Genomic DNA, 18,113 nt, shown 5'->3' with positions numbered 1-18,113 from the left:
CTATTCCTTACACCTGTTGACTTTACCTTGAAAACAGTCCAAATTAGTTCCCTTCTCTCCATCTCTATCATCCCAGTTCAAGACAGCATCATCTCTTGACTGCATTGCTGAAATTCCCTAATTGTTCTTGCTTCCCTCTTGCCCTTCTATAATCTATATCCTGTAGCAGCCAGTGACTACCAGTAAAACAGTCCTATGGCATCCCACCTAGAGTGAAAGTCAAGCTTCTTATTCCCTTACAAGTAAGTCCCTTCAGCTACCCAGCTCCTGCCCTATCTCACCCATCTATTTGCTCATACTTTTTCCCCCTCACCCACTCCCATGAAGCCCTTGCTTGGGATCCTCCCAGAGCTAGCTTTCTTGTCCTTATATATTGCAACTTAAATTTCACCTTCTTAGAAACCTACCCTGATACCATAGTACAAAAGACTCCTAGCATTTACCCTCTCGTAGAATTTACTACTATTAGATGTTTTTCTTATTTCTGGTCTCTGCCCCGTTAGAAAGTAAACTCAGTGAGAACAGGGAACTTGTCTATTTTGTCCTCCACAGTCTGGTTGTCTTGAGCATGACTTGGCACATAGTACCCGGTGGGAGAATACTGAGTGAACAAGTCTGTAAAGATGCAGAAAGATATTCACCCAAAGACTGCTTGAATAGCAATATAGTATAGCCAAAAAAAGGAAATGACTTAAAAGCTGGAGGATTCCTTTTAGTATATCCATACAGTGGGTACAGCCATTTGTAGTAATGAATGAGGTCAATCTAGAAATGCTGATAAGGAAACAATGTCCGAGATGTGTTGGTACAGTGGTACCCAGCCTCCAATACGGCCCCCAGTGATTCTTGAGTCCTGGTGTTTGCACTTTTATGTAGTCTCCTCCCAGAGTGAACTGAAGCTATCCACATACATGACCCGTAGAGTAAGGTGGAGACGACGGTGGATAACGTCTGAGGCCAGGCTCGAAAGGCAGTGCAGCGCCTCCATTTTCTCCTGGATCACTCATTTCCGGGAAAAGCAACCTTCACGTTATGAGGTCACCTGAGCAGGACTGTGGACAAGCCCTTGCACAGAGGAACCAAGGATTCCCGCCAACAGCCAGCACCAACACGCCAGCCCTGTGAGGAAGCCACACGGGAAGTGGGTCCTCCAGTTCCAGTCAAGCCTTCAGAGGACTGCAACCTCCTGAGACCCCCGTGCCAGAACCACCTGCCTCAATGGCTCCCCAGTTCATGACTCACAGAAACTGTGCAAGTCAGTAAATGTTGACTGTTATTTTAAACCATTAAGTTTTGAGGAAATTGATTATGCATAAAAGACATAGGTAATATAACTCCTCTTTTACTGTTTAAAAAAAAAGCATATGGGCACTTACATTTATTCATGCATAGAAAATACCTCAAAGGAGGCACAAAGGGATGGATGGGTAGGGAGGGATTATGTCCACTTTTCAGTATCTGCTCCAATATTCTCAGATTTATTTACAACAACTACTTATTACTCTTATAATTTTTATTTTTTTAAAGGTTATTATCACAATATTAAGAGAGAAGCCACAGTAATGGCACTTCCTAAGCTTTCTTGTCCTTCTGTTTTCCTTGACTTTCTCCCACTCTCAGGACTTGGCTTTAGAACAGTCTCTTCTTTATCCAGTAACCCAAACACTGGAGGGGTTTTTTTGTTTTTGTTTTTAAGATTAATTTCACTGAGAACATTAATCCTACAATTAGAATGATGCTAAAATTGGGATCCTGATTTAATTATTTGCATTTAATAAGGCAACAAAGTTGCAGTAACTGTGGGATGCAAAGCTGGTGCTCTGTGACAACCTAGAGGGGCGGGAAGGAGAGGGAGGTGGGAGAGGGGTTCAAGAGGGAGGATACCTGTGGCTGATTCATGTTGATGTATGGCAAAAGCCGTCACAGTAAAGTAATAATCCTCTAAATAAAAACAAATAAAGAAATAAACAAATAAACAAATAAAGAAAAAGATGAAAATAACTGCAAGATGAATGTATGAGCCACTCCCACCTTCGCTGTGCTGAAGACTTAACTACAGTTCCTGGAGCCCACAGGCGAGGGCTGCGGTTTCTGCAAGAGGTGGTGAGCCATAGCTGGTCACGCCGAGTTTCACATCAGTAAAGATGGACACTGGGAATATTCCACAGGCTGACTAACAGGTAAAGGCAAAGGCAGCTCACACTCAAACCACAGAATTCGGCACGCTCTCCCTCAATAAAGACATTTTCCAGAGTGTGACCTGAGGGACTCCAATGATTTACATTTAAACAGAACAACCATCTCAGTGACTTTCCAAGGCTTGGGGGTAAAATGGAGGACCGAGCCCTGAGTTTGGTTTTCCCTCTTCAGAATTAGCGGTGGGGGTGGACTAAACATGTGCCTTTGACTAGTGTAACATCAGAAACTTCACTTTTTAAGACAACAACCAAACTCTGCAGCCCAGACCCACAGTTTTAATTGATGAGACCAGCGAACAGTGTAGCAAACTGTACCTTTGATTCAGTGATAAATTCCAGTCCTCGTGAGTGTCTCCAAAGGGGAAAAGTTGCAGGAACAAAGTTGCAATCACTAAACTATGCATACTGATGAGATTATAGCCCCAGGATTGATGAAATCTTGCTAACAGGGAACTTAATTACCTCTGAAACTCCGGCTGCAAACAACCGAAATGGCACACAGAGAAATGCCCAAACAACTCGGTTTAGCACGTGTCTTGCACAAGGGGACACGAATCCACATTCGCTTTCAGACTGAGAGAGCCTCCTTCAGTCACCAGAGCCAGGGGAGTGCAACAGGCAAATTGTCAGGCAGTTTAGCAAAATCAGAGCCCAGCAAAATGGGGAACACAGAGGGAAGACAGGCACACCCAGGGCACTCCCGAGCCCAGGGCCAGAGTTCCCCCGCCCGCCTGCCCCTCCCGCCCTGGCAGGGACCTGATCCAGGCAGGGCAGGGCCTTCGAGAGCCGCTCCTCAAAGGAAAGAGAAACAAACACGGTTAGAGGAGCATTTGATTCAGCAGACACTCTTATGATTCTATTTCCCACATCATTTCTTGTACACTTCTTCACGTAGATTCACAGATCTGGTGAAAATGAACCAAGAAAAACACTACTTCCATAGGGTAGGGATTAAATTATTTTTTTTTTTTTTGGGGGGATTAAATTATGATCACTCAGTATGATCAATCACTAGGCAGAAAACTACCTAGTCACTGAAAAAACTGAGGAAGATCCATGTGAATTGATTTAGAAGTTGGCATATACATACACATATATGTACTTACATACACAAACACATTCATTCTTATTTTAAAAGTATTACATACTATATATATTTTTTTCTATAAACAATTATAAAAATTGGTTACCTTTGTGAGATAAGAATGGACATGTGTGGCAAAGAAGTACATTTTTCATTTTATATATTTTTACTGATTTTTTTTTTTTTTTTACTATCCGCAGGTTATTATAAAAATGACTAATAAAGAAATAGCAAAGACCAAAAAAATGCTTTCCACTGGATGAGCCTGTGAGCCCCTTGTTTCTGCTCGCTTTTACCCTGGGTAGACCATCTTTTGCTTTCCCACCTGTAAAATGGGAGCAAGCCCACCATGAGGCAGCCTGCTAGGAGACTGAAAGCTGAGCGGGCAAGGAAGGCAGGGTGTATCTGGCCACAAACGGCGGCAGACCAGAAATGAGATCACGTCAGTCGTCAGAGATGAACAGTAATAATGCGACACTAAACTTATGAGTACGTGCCAGACGTTTCATCCTAATCCACATTTTACAAACAAGAAACTGAGGCACAGAGAAGCATCTTCCTCAGGAAACCAAATCAGGAAACCAAAACAAAGAAATCATGGAGTCAGAACTCAGCCCTGCTAGGCGGGAGGCTGTGCCGCTTCAGCACGAACTCACGCAACGGACGTTTTCAACATTTCTGAAGACTGATGGATGAGCACTTCAGGAAATAAGTGCAAACACACTTTCTGGTAGAAGTATACGTTACTGAAGGCCATTTGGCAAGTGTCACCAAAATTTAAAATGAGCACCCAACTTTTGACCTGGCCATTCTACTTTCTGGAACTCATCCTACAATGAAAGTGAAAGTCACTCAGTCGTGTCTGACTCTTTGTGACCCCATGGACTATACAATCCATGGAATTCTCCAGGCCAGAATACTGGAGTGGGTAGCTGTTCCCTTCTCCAGGGGATCTTCCCAACCCAGGGATCAAACCCAAGTCTCCCACAATGCAGGCAGACTCTTTATCTGCTGACCCACAAGGGAAGCCCTCGTCCTACAGAAATACTCACAAAGATGTCTACATACAGATGTTCTGTGTGGCACTGTCTTAACAGAGGAAAAAAGAGAGGGAGAGAGAAACAACTCCAGGAGCCATAGGTATGGAAATGACCAGATGCCTAAAACCTCACAATACACCCCAAATAGTAAGTAGCTTGTATTCTTTAAAAATGGAGGTCAATCCATAGATGCAGACATGTGAATTCTAAAATGTAGTTAAAAGAAAAATAATTATTACAGGGCAATGTGTACAATATGATCCTCTTTACATAAAAATAAGATGTGAGAATCACTTTCATTTCTTCTTAGAAGTGGGATACCTTTGTTTCCCTACTCTCCCTTCCTCGAAAACAAAAATGAAAGCAAAAACCACACAATTCAGAGATAAGTCATAAAAAATAAAAGTCATGTGTTATTTATAAATCAATCATACAGTAAAACAATTATTTTAAAAGGTCACAAATACAACAGTTGCATAAAGTCAGCTTGGAGTTAAGTACCTCTTTAAATACATTGCAAATCATCTCTATTTTAGTGTTCTTTTCCAAACAGATGTGGTTCAAACTCAAGAGACGGCTTTATCATTTCATGTTTGACAAAAAGTCAACAAAACTGGCAATAAATAGTCCAAAGATAATTTTTAAAAATACTAAGTGGTAAACTCTTAGTTGTGAAAAAAATCTACTATTCAGACAACCTGAAGATTTCACTGAAGTCAGTAAAGACACAAAATTAGCTTTTGCACATTTAACATGCTCGTTGTATTTTCCTTGAAGTGATAATGATACATACAAAAGCTCAAAGCATTAATAAAGAAATGACTGGAAGTCCCAATAAGTCAATGAACAGACTTTGTTCTGAACTGGATGGGAAAGAGACACAAAATGTTCTGTTTTGCTTTATTTTTCAAAAATTGCCATGGCTCCTTGTCAAGTGGAAGCAGTACCCAGACCAAAGGTTCCCAAACACTGGAGTGTAAGAAAGACTTGTTAAAATGCAGGTTCCTGGGCCCTGCCCCAGACTCTGAGCTCTGATTCCTGAGTACAATAAGTCTACATTTTCAAACAAGATACACAATGATTTTGACAAAGTGGTACAAGAACCCCACCATTCAAACTTGTTGCCGTTGGTTGGAAACCTGACTTGGGGCAGCTCCCCGACCTCTTTAGTTTCCTCATCTGTATAGCCAGTCAACTGTACTGATCTTCTCTGAGGGCCCTGAAGCCCTAATACAGCTGGACCCACCCCAGATGTAAAAGAGACATAGTTGCAGCTAAAAACTTAAGCCTTCACGCCAAGACTAGTCTCTGCATATCATGGGGTTTCTGTCTTTTCTGCACCATCTGAAAAGTCTGCTTCGATCAGTTCCATTTCTGGGAGCCCCTGAGTAGAGAAATTCTGAAACTGACATTCCTTGTGAATTTGGGGGACTTTCCTCATGCAAACAGGGAAGCTTCCAGCAACCCTGAGAGGTGCTGCATATACATGGTATGTGGTGAAACCTACTTGGTTAAGAAACAACAGAAGCATCTCCGGAATGGTAAGCAGGCTCCAAAACCTCCAGCAGAACTTCCACTGAGGAACCGGGCCACTCAGTAGGAGCCTTTGACACTGGTTGAACTTGAAGAGTAAGAGCTGGATTTCCCCGAGAATTTCTTTGACGAGAGGGATACCTGCATCCGCTTTACAGTACGGACGCTCCGGCAGAGAAGGGCATTCTTGGCGTGATCCCTGAAGTCCTGTGAAATGAAGTAATAGACAAAGGGGTCGATGCAGCTGTTGAGGGTGGAGAGGCAGAGGGCCACGATGTACAGGGCGTAGACGTGACTCTGGCCCCGGGTCTTAATCAGGAAGTAGTGCACCACGAGCAGAAGGTTACTGGGAGTGAAGCAGATCAGGTACATGGCCAGGACGGTGACAATGAGCTTGATGGCCCTCCGCCTCTTCTTTCCTGAGCTCTCATCCATGGCAGAAGACTGGAGGGTCCGGATCATGAGCACATAGGCCGAGGCCGTGAGGAAAGCTGGGAACAGAAAGACTCCGATGGCCAGAGACAGGAAGTAATTGAACATGTCTCCCACCAGCACCTCCTCCGGCAAAACGTCGTGACAGGTCGTGATATTAAGGGCCCGGATATAGGAGGTCTGCTTCACGACGTACAAGGGGATGGTAAGCAGCAGAATGAGCAGCCATATTCCCAGAGAGACGCCGATGGCAATGTTTGCCTGCTTCTTGGGGTGCACCATGGGGTTCACGATAACCCAGTATCTCTGCACGCTGAGGCAGGTCATGAAGAGGATGGAGCAGTACATGTTGCCGTAGAAAAAGCCAATGAGCACCTTGCAAAGAGACTCCCCGTAAATCCAGTTGTTGCCATGGATGTGATACGCGATCTTCAAAGGGAACCAGGTAACCGAGAGGAGGTCGGCCAAGGCCAGGTTGGCCATGTAAATCACAGCGGGGTGCTTCTTCTTTGTTCGGAAAAGAAAGACCCACAGGGCCATGCCATTGCTTGGCAAACCAACCACGAACACGACCGTGTAGACAACTGGAAGAAAGACAGTAGTCAGCTTTCCAGTGAGGACGGAGGTAGAAAACTCATCCACGGAAAAGCCTGGTTTCACTGTCACGCCTCTGCCAGTGACCACAGGTGACTTATCCACGTTACCAATGAGGCTTCTTCCTTTAGACTTGTTTCCTGCACAAGAAAGGCAAGGCGGACAAGGGTCATTACAGAAATCAGTGTTTCCACAGAGATGCTGGCTTGTCCAAACACAAGCGCTTCAGAGAAAGAACGGCCGGTGGGAAGGTCACGGGCAAGATGGTGCCCAGCACTTCAGTTACCACCGGAAAGCTCGGGCAGAGGAGAAAAGGAGGACAGCAGCTGAGCAGAAAAAGCAGCAGAAGCGAAACGACTGAGCAAGAACGGGCGGAAGCCCAAGAGGACAGTGTTAGGCGGGCCTGCCTTTCTCCAGGGCAGGGTAGATGAAGAAAGTTTCCCGCACTGTGTGAAGGAAGAGAAAGAAGACAGGAGGAGGGGCACCCAGAATGCTTCCGGGGGCTTTTGATGGGTGGTGGGATTACTGGGATTTCTATGGTCTGGATTTATGTGCCTGCTGTTGTTATTTTTTAAATCCTAATTTTCTATTTTTTAAGTCTTTACTGAATTTGTTACAATATTGCTTCTATTTTATGTTTCGGTTTTTTGGCCATGTGGCACATGGGATCTTCGCTCCCTGACCAGGGATCGAACCTGCACCACCTGCGTTCAAAGATGAAGTCTAAACTTTCGGACCACTAGGGAAGTCCCCCTGGGGTGTGTGTGTGTGTGTGTGTGTGTGTGTGTGTGTGTGTCTTTACAATGGGTATTTTTTTTTTAATGGGAGGGTTATGAAGTATGTGTACAACATAACAATGATTTCTATGAATCCCGGAAAAAACTGACAGTATGTCATTTAGTTCTACAAACTGTCCACACTCATTAGTCTCCAACTGTTCTCATAATGGCCATCTATCTCATTTGTGCTGCAAGACAACTCAGCCTGGCCCTTCACTCCTTAGCCCAAAGTCCAACACAGCGAGGTTCCCAGGAGTTCAGACACACTGTCTCTCTAGATACAAGGACAGCCTCAGCCAGGGCACAGGTCTCCCGCTTCTCTGAGGGCTTCCTGGAGACCTGCCCATGGGGAAGAGCGGGCAGCAAGCCTTCTGACCTCAAGGTCACTGGGCAGCTGGGTACACGATTTCTGTTCAGACAAATTTGTATTCTGACATTTAAGCAAGTAATATGCTAAGCTTTAACAACTTCTACTTTCATCCCCAAATTATGAATTAAACTTTAGAAATCACGAATGAATGGCATGGCCAGCCTACATCCTGCCCCAACCAAGTGTCCATCGACCTGCAGAACAAAGTGAGGGGCAATGTAAAGACACAGAAGGCCCCGACTTTATTTCTGGGGAAGAGCAGCCCTTCACCATGACACGTTTATACCAGGAAAGATGTTCAACCTACTCACAAGCTTATCTGATAACTTGTATGTGTTGTCATCATTTTTTCCTCTTCTACCTAAGACACGGCTGGTGGGAAGGTAAAGTGGGACAGTCACTGTGCAAAACCATCTGGCAGTTCCTCGAACGGTTCACTACAGAATTGCCCTATAACCCAGCAATTCCTACTCCTAAGTATACACCCAGGACACAGGAAAACACAGAAACCTGTACAGGAATGTTAAGAACAGAATATTCATCAGAGCCCCAAAGGAGAAATAACCCAGATGTCCATCACCTGATGAATGGATAAACAAAATGTGGTCTATGCCTACAATGGAACATGACTTAGCAATAAAAGGAAACGAAGTACTGATACATGCTACAACACAGGTGAAGCTTGAAAAGATTATGCTTTTGAAAGAAGCCTCAGGAGTATGTGTTGTAGGAGTCCATTTATAATAAATGTTCTGAATAGGCAAATCCACAGACAAAAAACAGATGAGTGGTTGCCAGGAGCTGGGGAATGGGGCAAACTGGGGGGATGATGGCTAAGGAATAGGGTGGAGTGTTCTTATAGGGTAAAAAAATATTCTAAAGTTGATTGTGACGATGGGTAGATTATCTGTGAATAGTCTAAAAGGCATTGAATTATAGACTTTGAACAGGTGAACTGTATGGTTTGCAGGTTACATCTTAATAAACCTGTTAAAGAATGATGGAAGGCAGGAAGTAGGCTGAGGTGTCATTACTAAAGCTGACTGAGGGGTACCAGGGATTCACTGCAACATTCTATCTTCATGTGTCTAGAATTTTCCATAAAAAAAAAAAACATACACCAGGTCACAAAAGTTCATGCAAAGAGATAAAAAACTATTTTATGTAAGGATACTAAAATAAAGGTGGGGGGGGGGGGAAATTAACCAGAAATACTACAAAAAGGGAAGGATTCAAAGAGTGAGGAAGAAAGATTTCCTGAGAATATTCACACATAGAACCCTGAATGACTGCACTCTAAAACGCCATTCATATTAGCTGTGTCCATCAACCCAGTGGCAGAGCACATAACCAGCATGCCAGTTGGTGTGACTGAGCAGCGCTAGAACTACTCAGCACTAACACTGGTAAATGTCGAGCTGCTGCTCAAAGTGCCCTGAAGCACAGGGCACAGGCTTCTACCTCACACAGGGTCCTCAACTCACAGAACTTGTCTAGAACGGGTGCCATCTCAGCTTCTAACTCTATAACCCATCTGTAAACCAGAAAACATCTTTTCTATTTTACAGGGTGAAGATGAGCTACTTAATAAACACTGAAATGCAATGACAGTCACAATATAGTGTCAACTGAAAAAGCACCTGGTGGAATAATATGCTTCCATCTATATAACAAAATTATAATTTGTCAACAAATCTGAAGTCTAGGAAAACACCCACTACACCATAGACTCTGGCCATCTCTAGAGTAAAATGGGTGGGGAGGGGAGAATTTTACTGTTTTTTACCTTTACACCCTTCTGTGTCATTTGGATTGCTTTTTCAGGGGCGTGTAAACTGGTGTAATCTATTCGAAGGGCAATTTGGCAAAATATCAAAAATTTTAAGTGTGCTTGCCCTATGACCCACTGACTTACTGCCAGGAATTTGTTCTGCATGTATACTAGCTAAAGTACACAAAAACAGTCTATGTACAAGAATATTTACTAGAATATTATTTACCATGGTAAAACAAAAGTGATAGTTTCAATGTCCATCGAAAAACAAAAAAGGCGAGTTCAGTAATTTATGGCATTTATACAATGAATAATGTGCCCCCTACAGAAGTGTGGGCAGATTTTCCTATATTGACCATGACTAGATCATATAGGTTAAAAAAACCTGCAGAAAAAAAAAAAAAAAAACCTGTAGGACAGCATGTAGAGTATGAGCCTTCCTTATTGCAGGGAACACATGCATTTCTGCATAAAGAAGTCTGTTGTGAGTGAAGAAGGGAGAGAACGGGGATGTTTCACTTTTAACCTTTTTGATTTGCACTTTTAACTTTACAAACGTTCCCTGCTCTTTGCTATATTAAGCTTCCTCCTGTGGCCCACCCCCCACCAACATAAGCAGGTACAGAGTAGCTACTTTATTTGTTTAAACTCTCCTCTTGTGTTCTTTCCCCTATTATCCTCCTCACCCTCAAATAGCCTTTTGCTCTGAACTTCGGGAGCCTAGATCAAAAAAGGAAAGCTTCCATTACTTGGTACCCTCTCTAGGGACACTTTAGTCAAATTTCTTGTATTCTTTCAGGATGAACTGTTTTCCTCTCAACATTTGCCCAGCTAATAAAACCGTAAGCAAGTCAAACACGCACTTCACTAAAACATCACCTATCAAAATTAATTAGTAACTACAAGGTCAGGCAGGTGACCAAACACAAATTTAAGGTCCCATCTTCACGTTCATTGCAGTGTCCTCTCTTATTACAAAACATGGAAAATAGCCCATGAGCCTATCAACAGAGGACCAGTTAAAAATTATTATACATCCACTGGTAACATTTTAGATTCATTAAAAATGTTTTATATTTACTAACATGCTACTAATGTTTGGTCATTGATGTTTACTCACTACTGATGTTTACTTTTACTCATTGGAAAAGACCCTGATACTGGGAAAGACTGAGGGCAAAATGAGAAGGGGGCAGCAGAGGATGAGATGGTTAGGTAGCATCACCAACTCAGTGGACATGAATTTGGGCAAACTCCAAGAGATATTAGAGGACAGAGGAGCTGCAAAGAGTCGGACGTAGCCTAGCGACTGAGCAATGACAACTGATGTTTATATAAACACATAGGTGTACAAAAATTGTTTCTCTATTTATGAATACATATTTTGTGCATGGATGTATGAAAGCATTAGAAAGGCTAGAAACCAAAATCTTAGCAATGCTTTGGGTAATGAGGGTGATTTAATTAATGCCGCCTCCTTTTTGGACTTATTTTTCCTTTACAGTAATCACATACGGCTTGTGTCATGAATGACCAATTACAAAGGGAACACAAGTTTCAATGTCCAAAAGAAAAATGGAATGACTGCTTTACAGGGGACTTCTTAGACTTGTGACACGGTGGAAAGAATTAAGTACCTGAAAAAAGCCAACTTAAATGCCAAACTGCCATCAACTGCCAGGTAACTCTGGGCCAGTCCCTTTACTTCATTTTTCATTCACTATTTACTGAGGTCCTTTAGGGAAAGAGATGTGTTGAACCGTGTGATGGAGGTGCCATTAGGGGTCCCTGGCCTCCTGGAGTATGTGATCCAGTTGGGGGAGAGATAAAACTATTTACAGAAATAACTATCCATCACTCAGATGGTAAAGAATCCACCTGCAATGCAGGAGACCGGGGTTCTATCCCTGGGTCAGAAAGATCCTCCAGAAAAGGGAACAGCTACCCTCTCCAGTATTCTTGCCTGGAGAATTCCATGGACAGAGGAACCTGGAGGGCTACAGTCCTTGGGGTCACAAAGAGCCAAGCCACTAACATACACACTCTTGTGATAGAAAAGAAAGCAGGGGTATGATGGACAGTTTTCCTTGCCTCTCCCCCTCAATTCAGCGGCCCCCATCTGTGAAATGATAAGGTTACTCTCTAGGCTGAGTTCCCTTCCATAAGGCAGTGTTTGGGGGAAAAACCTTTGGGAAGAAAAGTCTAGGATGCGTCTTGCTGCAAACTGAGGGGGATACAAGAGGGCCAGACTGAAGGGGGTGAGCAAAGACAGGTGCTGAAGGTCAGAAACACTGGTGATGCCATGTTTCTTAATTAAAATCAGCTTAGTTTTCAAGTTGTGAAGAAAGCTCCATCCACCTAAAGTCTCACTGTTACTGAACTGACCCTTTAGCAAAGTTACCCTGAAAAGGAATAAAAGTATGTGGAAGGGAAAAAAGTGCAATAGTGAATAGTTCTGTTTAACAACTAACTTGATATCTGTTGTGTTGTTAAATGAAGTCCGCCTTATCCTTCAGAAATCCTCCCAGCTCCTGCCCCTCACTTTGTAAACAAGAGCAAGCCAAACACTCAGGCAAGCTTCCTATTGGAATTGTCTGGATCATAAAATAGAGGAATCCACATCCTCACATTTTACAGAAGATGTCTATACATACTAAACCTTGCTCCTAAATTTTAAGTTTGTAAGTTTAAAAACAGAACGGTAAAGGGACATGTATTCATCACAGTTTCAGTACTTCCAGGAAATAAATATCTTTATTCTAACGCTGACAATAAAATGTGTACCAGGGGTGTAGTTTTTGAAGTATCCACCATAATAATACCCTTTTCTGTAACTGCAGAAGGAAAAGAATCACATTCTTCTGATTCAAATTCACAGAGATTTGCTCTTTCACAATGTCTTCATGAAGAGGATAAAAGTGAGAACCTGTCTTAACAACAGGTCTACAAATTTCGCAGGGAAACAAAAACTTCCCTTTTAAGGCTCGCCATCTGTTAGCATCACAGTATGAGTTTGAGTAGGCCCCGGGAGTTGGTGGACAGGGAAGCCTGGCGTGCTGCAGTCCATGGAGTCGCAAAGAGTTGGACACGACTGAGCGACTGAACTGAATTGAAGGCAATACCCGGCCTAAGAGCGCCCGCGCCCTGGGAGAGCAGCTCAGCCCTGGAGATTCCCCCTCCCTCCTGACAAGTCCGAGCACACCCCCGGGCACCGGCTGCGGCGCACAAGCTGGTACCTGCGCGCCCCCAGGGACGGCTCCCGGGTACTTCCGTGCCCGGGGCGGGCAGCCTCGGGCCTTCGGACCTGTGGCAGCCAGCCAGTGTGGCACGGAAGGGCCGAGAAACCCGGGGCCCAGAGGTCACCTGGTCGAATGTAAAGCAGGGTTCAAGAAGTTCCATTCGTTCACCTGTTCGACTGGCCTACAACCCGGGGCGAGCGCCTGGCACCCGAAGAACCAACGGGGCCCGGCCCTGGCTTCCCCACTCGGGCCACGAACCGTCCCAGAGGAGCTGGCGGCCCCGGAGAAGGGGAGGCGGGTTGAATGCCGAGGGTCGACCCCAAAGAGGGGCCTCCAAAAGTTGGAGGAGGCTCAGAAAGCGACTCAGAAAGTTCCCAGGCCGCGGGCTCCATCCCGCTCTCAACCCGCTAACTCCGCAGGTCGCGCAGGACTAGACAGGAAAGAATCTGAAAAGTGTGCGAAAGCTCCTTAATGACTAGTGTTTGCAAAGAAACCTAAGCGGGGGCGCCCGAGGGACTCAGCCCCCCGGGGCCTCTGGAGACGCGAGCACCCCGCTCTCTTCCGCTCGCCTCCCCAGGCTTCAGCCCCTGCTGGTGGTCCCAGCTGGGGCCCCGGAGACCCCCGCTCCGAAGCCGGGAGCTGAGCCGCCGAGTGCGGGAAGGAGGAGGCGACGGTCGCACTCACCCTTCGCGCATCCACCCGGCGTCCGCCTCCCGCCCACGGCGCCCGAGACCCCCGCTCCCGAGCAGCACGACCCCTCCGGTCCGAGCCTCTCACCTGGGACGGTGCGGTTGCAGGAGCCAGAGGCCGCCAGCAGGAGGACGCCCCCGAGCAGCCACGCCGCGCTCGGGCTTCGCATCCTTCCAGCAGCGCCGACGCCGGGCGGACGGGGAGCCCGGCGCCACCACAGCCCCGAAACTGAGTCCCCCTCGCCGCTCGGCTGGGGTAGGAAGCCACCCTCCCGCCTGCCCCTGATTGGAGCCTGCGCGCACGCCTCCCGAGAACCGGATAAGTTTCAGTGAAACTCGAGCCTCTCGCCGCACCTGCGCGGGGCCACGCCCAGGGGCCGGAACGCACTGCTCCGCCCGGCGGTTCCGAGACCTGGAGTCCGGGGCCCCGCCCCGGCCCGACGCCCGAGGTGCACCCGCCGCGTAGAAACTGTGCTGTAATCTTCGAAAGGTTGGGAACACTCTCGTCGTGGGATCGCCGCGCCTGCGCAAGGCCGAAAACCGCCTTTAATTTTGAATTACTCCTGCGGAACCGGCGTTGTCCACCCCCATCCCCCGCCCTTCCTAAAGGGCAAACAGCCAAGGCCCGGGCTCGCTGCAGTTATGTTGGGTACTTGGTAGAGGCCTCCCAGTGTCGTCAGCGCTGTGGGATGAGGTCTGCACTGGCAGGATGGACGTCTGCGGGCCCCCGCCAACACGATGGGGAGCAGGCAGGGGTCCGGGCCTGCCGGAGTCATCAGGGATCTGTGTTTAAGTTTCCGCTCTGCTGTTAACTAGCTGCGACCCCTCATAAACCTCACAAACCTCTCACCCCTTCTAGGCGCCCTTCCCGTCTGTGAAGTGGGAGGGAGAAAACAGTTGTAACAGCTACTTAAAGTACCACGTGTAAATGATTCAGGAGCCCAGTCTAATCCCCCGAATGTAAAAAAAAAAAAAAAAAAAACATGCAATAACTATTATTCCCATTTTACAGACGAGGAAACTGAATTAAGGTTGAACAAACTGCCCACAGTCACGCAGCGGTAGTCACGGATTGTAAATGTCCATCACATGGAAACATGAGTCTGTGCCTTCTGCTTTCTTCTATTAGGCACTGCTCCCGCCAGAGGCTTTTCTGTATTGAGAGCCCAGAGTCCAAAGAATTATATAAACATTTATATTTACAAGCAGGGCTTCCCAGTGGCGCTAGTGGTAAAGAACCTGCCTGCCAATGCAGGAGATGTAAGAGACGCGGAATTCGATCCCAGGGTTGGGAAGATCCCCTGGAGAAGGGCGTGGTAACCCATTCCAGTATTCTTGTCTGGAGAATCTCATGGACAGAGGAGCCTGACGGGCTGCCGTCCATGAGGTCACATAAAGTCAGACAGCGACTCAGCACATATTTATAGGTTTGTGTGCAGAATTCCTAACAGGACATGAGGCGGAGTAAGAGACTGGGATGGAGCACAGCACCTTCATTATATTGCTAAGTCTTACTTTTTACTTGCTTTAAAAAGGTAAAATAAGCTTACTATAATTCAGTTAAACTCGTGGGCAGTGGAGGAGCAGAGAAGAGAAACATGAGCGCTGTCTTGAAGAGTTAGCATGTAGGAGAGGATTAGACATGCTCTGAGTAGGTCCAGAGAGCAGAAATAGGAGCCACAGTGGGGAACTGACTTCAGCTCAATGTAGAAAGAGGTTTTGTAACAGGTGTGATTCTCTGGCAGTCCATCGGTTAGACTCGGCTCTTTCACTGCCATGGCTGGGGTTCAGTCTCTGGTCGGGGAGCTAAGATCCCCACCAGCTGTCAGGTGAGGCCAAATCAAAACAAACAAACAAAAACAGCCCCAGTCCCTAGGGCTGCCTGGTGAGGTTAAGGCCACGTCACTGTAGGACTTGCAGCAAAGGACCAGGGCGTGTGTCCTGCAGGTTGGAGAGGCCATTCCCTACGAGGATCAGGGGCAGGCTGAGGAGTCCAGGACGCCTCTTGAGCGTCTTGAGCCCTGGGAGTCCATGGTTCTTTCTAGAAGACCAGTTTGGTGAGTCAGCTGTCAGTGATGTCACCTGAACATAACTGAACAAATGTAAACTGAACTCACTCCATCGTGGGCCTGTGAGTTTCTAGGATGGAGCTTACATCTAATAAAGGCCCTGTGTTCTGAGTATGGCCTCTTGCTGAACCTACCGTGGGACCAATTAATAGGGTTCCAAATGATTCAGGCAGACAAAATTGTATAAAATGTCATGTTAGGGGCTTCCCCGGTGGCTCAGTGGTAAGGAATCCGCCTGCCAATGTAGAAGACACGGGTTTGATCCCTGATCCAGGAAGATCCCACGTGTCTCGGAGCAACTAAGCCCGTGCACCACAACCATTGAGCCTGTGCTTTAGAGCCTGGGAGCCGCGACTACGGAGTCCACGAGCCGCAGCTACTGAAACCGTGCGCCCTGGAGCCTGTGCTCTGCAACAAGAGAAGCCACCACAATGAGAAGCCTGCATGCTGCAACAAAGAATAACCACAAAAGCCAAACAGCAACGAAGACCTAGGACAACCATAAACTCATAAACAAAATTATTTTTTAAAATATCACGTTAGCCAGTTGTTTCAACCATATGGCCAAGAAGACATTTCCCCCACATTTCCCTAAGTAAAGGGTTAGCATTCTGCCTCTGCCCTCTGCCCTGACAGAGCTCCCAGGAGCAGGAAAATAAATGGTTGAAAAGGTGGAGAAGCAAATGGTCCTGATTGGACCACAGAATGGAGTAATTGCTCCCTGAATAACGGGAATGGACTGCTTCCCAGCACACACACAGACAAGAGGGGCTAGGAGAGGCTGTCCAGTGAGTGACACAGTTCTTTTTAATGGGTGCCTTTCAGTAGCCCCACATCTTAGGAACCTCTCATTGTTATTGTCTGGAGTTCTTTTGGGAATGTGGAAAGAGCTCGGCCTCTGAAACCATATAACCCTGAGGGCAAAATTTGGTCTTTCACCATCCAGGTATATGTGACTTGGGATAAATTTTACTACTTACCCTCTCTAAGTGGAGAGGGCATTCCACTTACCTATAAAGTGGAATCAAGGGAATTTTCTGGTGGTCCAGTGGTTAAGACTGTGCTCTCACTGCTGATGGCCCCAGTTCAATCCCTGGTCACAGAACTAAGAACCCACAAGCCATATGTTGTGGGGGGAAGAAAGAAAAAATGATAGGGTCAATTTTTTTTTTTTAGTTGAAAAGTACCTTAGGATAAAATAAATTGTGACCGTGTTTTGTTTCCTTCCTTTCTTTCAGGAGTCTTCTTTATACCCCCCACCTGTACCCCAGCTCTCAGGATGCTGCTTCCCAGGGCCACACCGCTGTGCCCTCTTTTCCTCCCAGGAAAAGCTGACTTCTAGAAGCAGCACCAGGGCCTTCCTCATCTGTCCAGGAGTAAGATCTCTTGATGGCGAACAGGTCACTCCCGAGGGTCCTTCACTGGCGAAGATACTCAGTCCCACGAGACCCCTTCAAGCCTCCATTGAATCATCTGTGATATATGACATCTATAATCTGAAGGTAATAATAGTACTATTCTTATAGGCTGTTCGTGAAGACTCGGGTTTGCTCTGTGTCCAGTTAGCACAGTTCCTGGTACACAGTAAATTCTCATGAAATGGGAGCCACTGCAGAATGACTGCCCTAGGGGGGAAATCTTCCTTTTTCCAATGCATCAAAGGCCAGCTGTCCTCAGCTTAAATTTTCATTAGGATTTTATGGAACTATGCCTTGAATTGTCAAAATTTCCAAGAAAATATTTTTACTGAACAGTACCACAGGTTAAGGATCTCAAGAATGTGGTTTTTCCCAGAGGCCTGACTACATGCCTTCAAGTCAGTCTGCAGATGTTTCCTTGTGACGTAGACTAGAGTGTTTGTCTTCTGATTTTTGTTGACTCTTCTGCCCAAATGACCTGGCTGTGTGCAATAGTACAGAGAAATGACCACAGGCAATTCCAGAGAGGCTGGCTTTCAGGGGCTGGGAACTCCATGCAGCTTCCCACCTCCTACAGTTCTAAGGAAATAAAGTGGGAACTGGGGTAGGCGAGACACTGAGGGAAAAGCCATTTCATTCCATCATTTCTACAGTCATTTATCAAGCTGATCAAACTCTTTCCGGAGAAAAAAAGACTTAGTCCCTCTACTCTTGGGTCCTGGTCAAATATAGATGGAGGAAACATTAACATTCATTCACTCACTCGTTCATTGACGAAACATTGAGGACAAGATAAGGAATGACCTTCACATGGTAAATCCTTTGGTCAATTCTCAGTCTTAATATTACTCAACTGGACTAGGAGTTTGGCATAAATGATCTTTCTTTCCTTAA

The 18,113-nt window shown here is 45.9% G+C and overlaps 1 protein-coding gene and 1 pseudogene across 1 annotated transcript; both read right to left on the bottom strand.

The window, feature by feature from the left end:
- Positions 1 to 4,708: 4,708 nt before the first annotated feature.
- F2RL1 (F2R like trypsin receptor 1) lies at positions 4,709 to 14,201 on the bottom strand. The gene is made up of 2 exons (XM_070377238.1): positions 13,821 to 14,201; positions 4,709 to 7,021 (listed from the first exon to the last, which is right to left on the bottom strand). Exons 1-2 carry the CDS (start codon positions 13,900 to 13,902, stop codon positions 5,916 to 5,918), a joined length of 1,188 nt encoding a protein of 395 aa, XP_070233339.1. The 5' UTR covers positions 13,903 to 14,201; the 3' UTR covers positions 4,709 to 5,915.
- LOC102272062 (protein MIX23-like) overlaps positions 14,059 to 18,113 on the bottom strand; it is a 47,638-nt pseudogene continuing 43,583 nt past the window's right edge.

Source organism: Bos mutus, chromosome 10 (genome assembly GCF_027580195.1).
Source record: "Bos mutus isolate GX-2022 chromosome 10, NWIPB_WYAK_1.1, whole genome shotgun sequence".
NCBI lineage: Eukaryota > Metazoa > Chordata > Mammalia > Artiodactyla > Bovidae > Bos > Bos mutus.
Note: the sequence above shows the minus strand (reverse complement) of the source record. Positions and strands in the feature narration are given on the sequence as shown.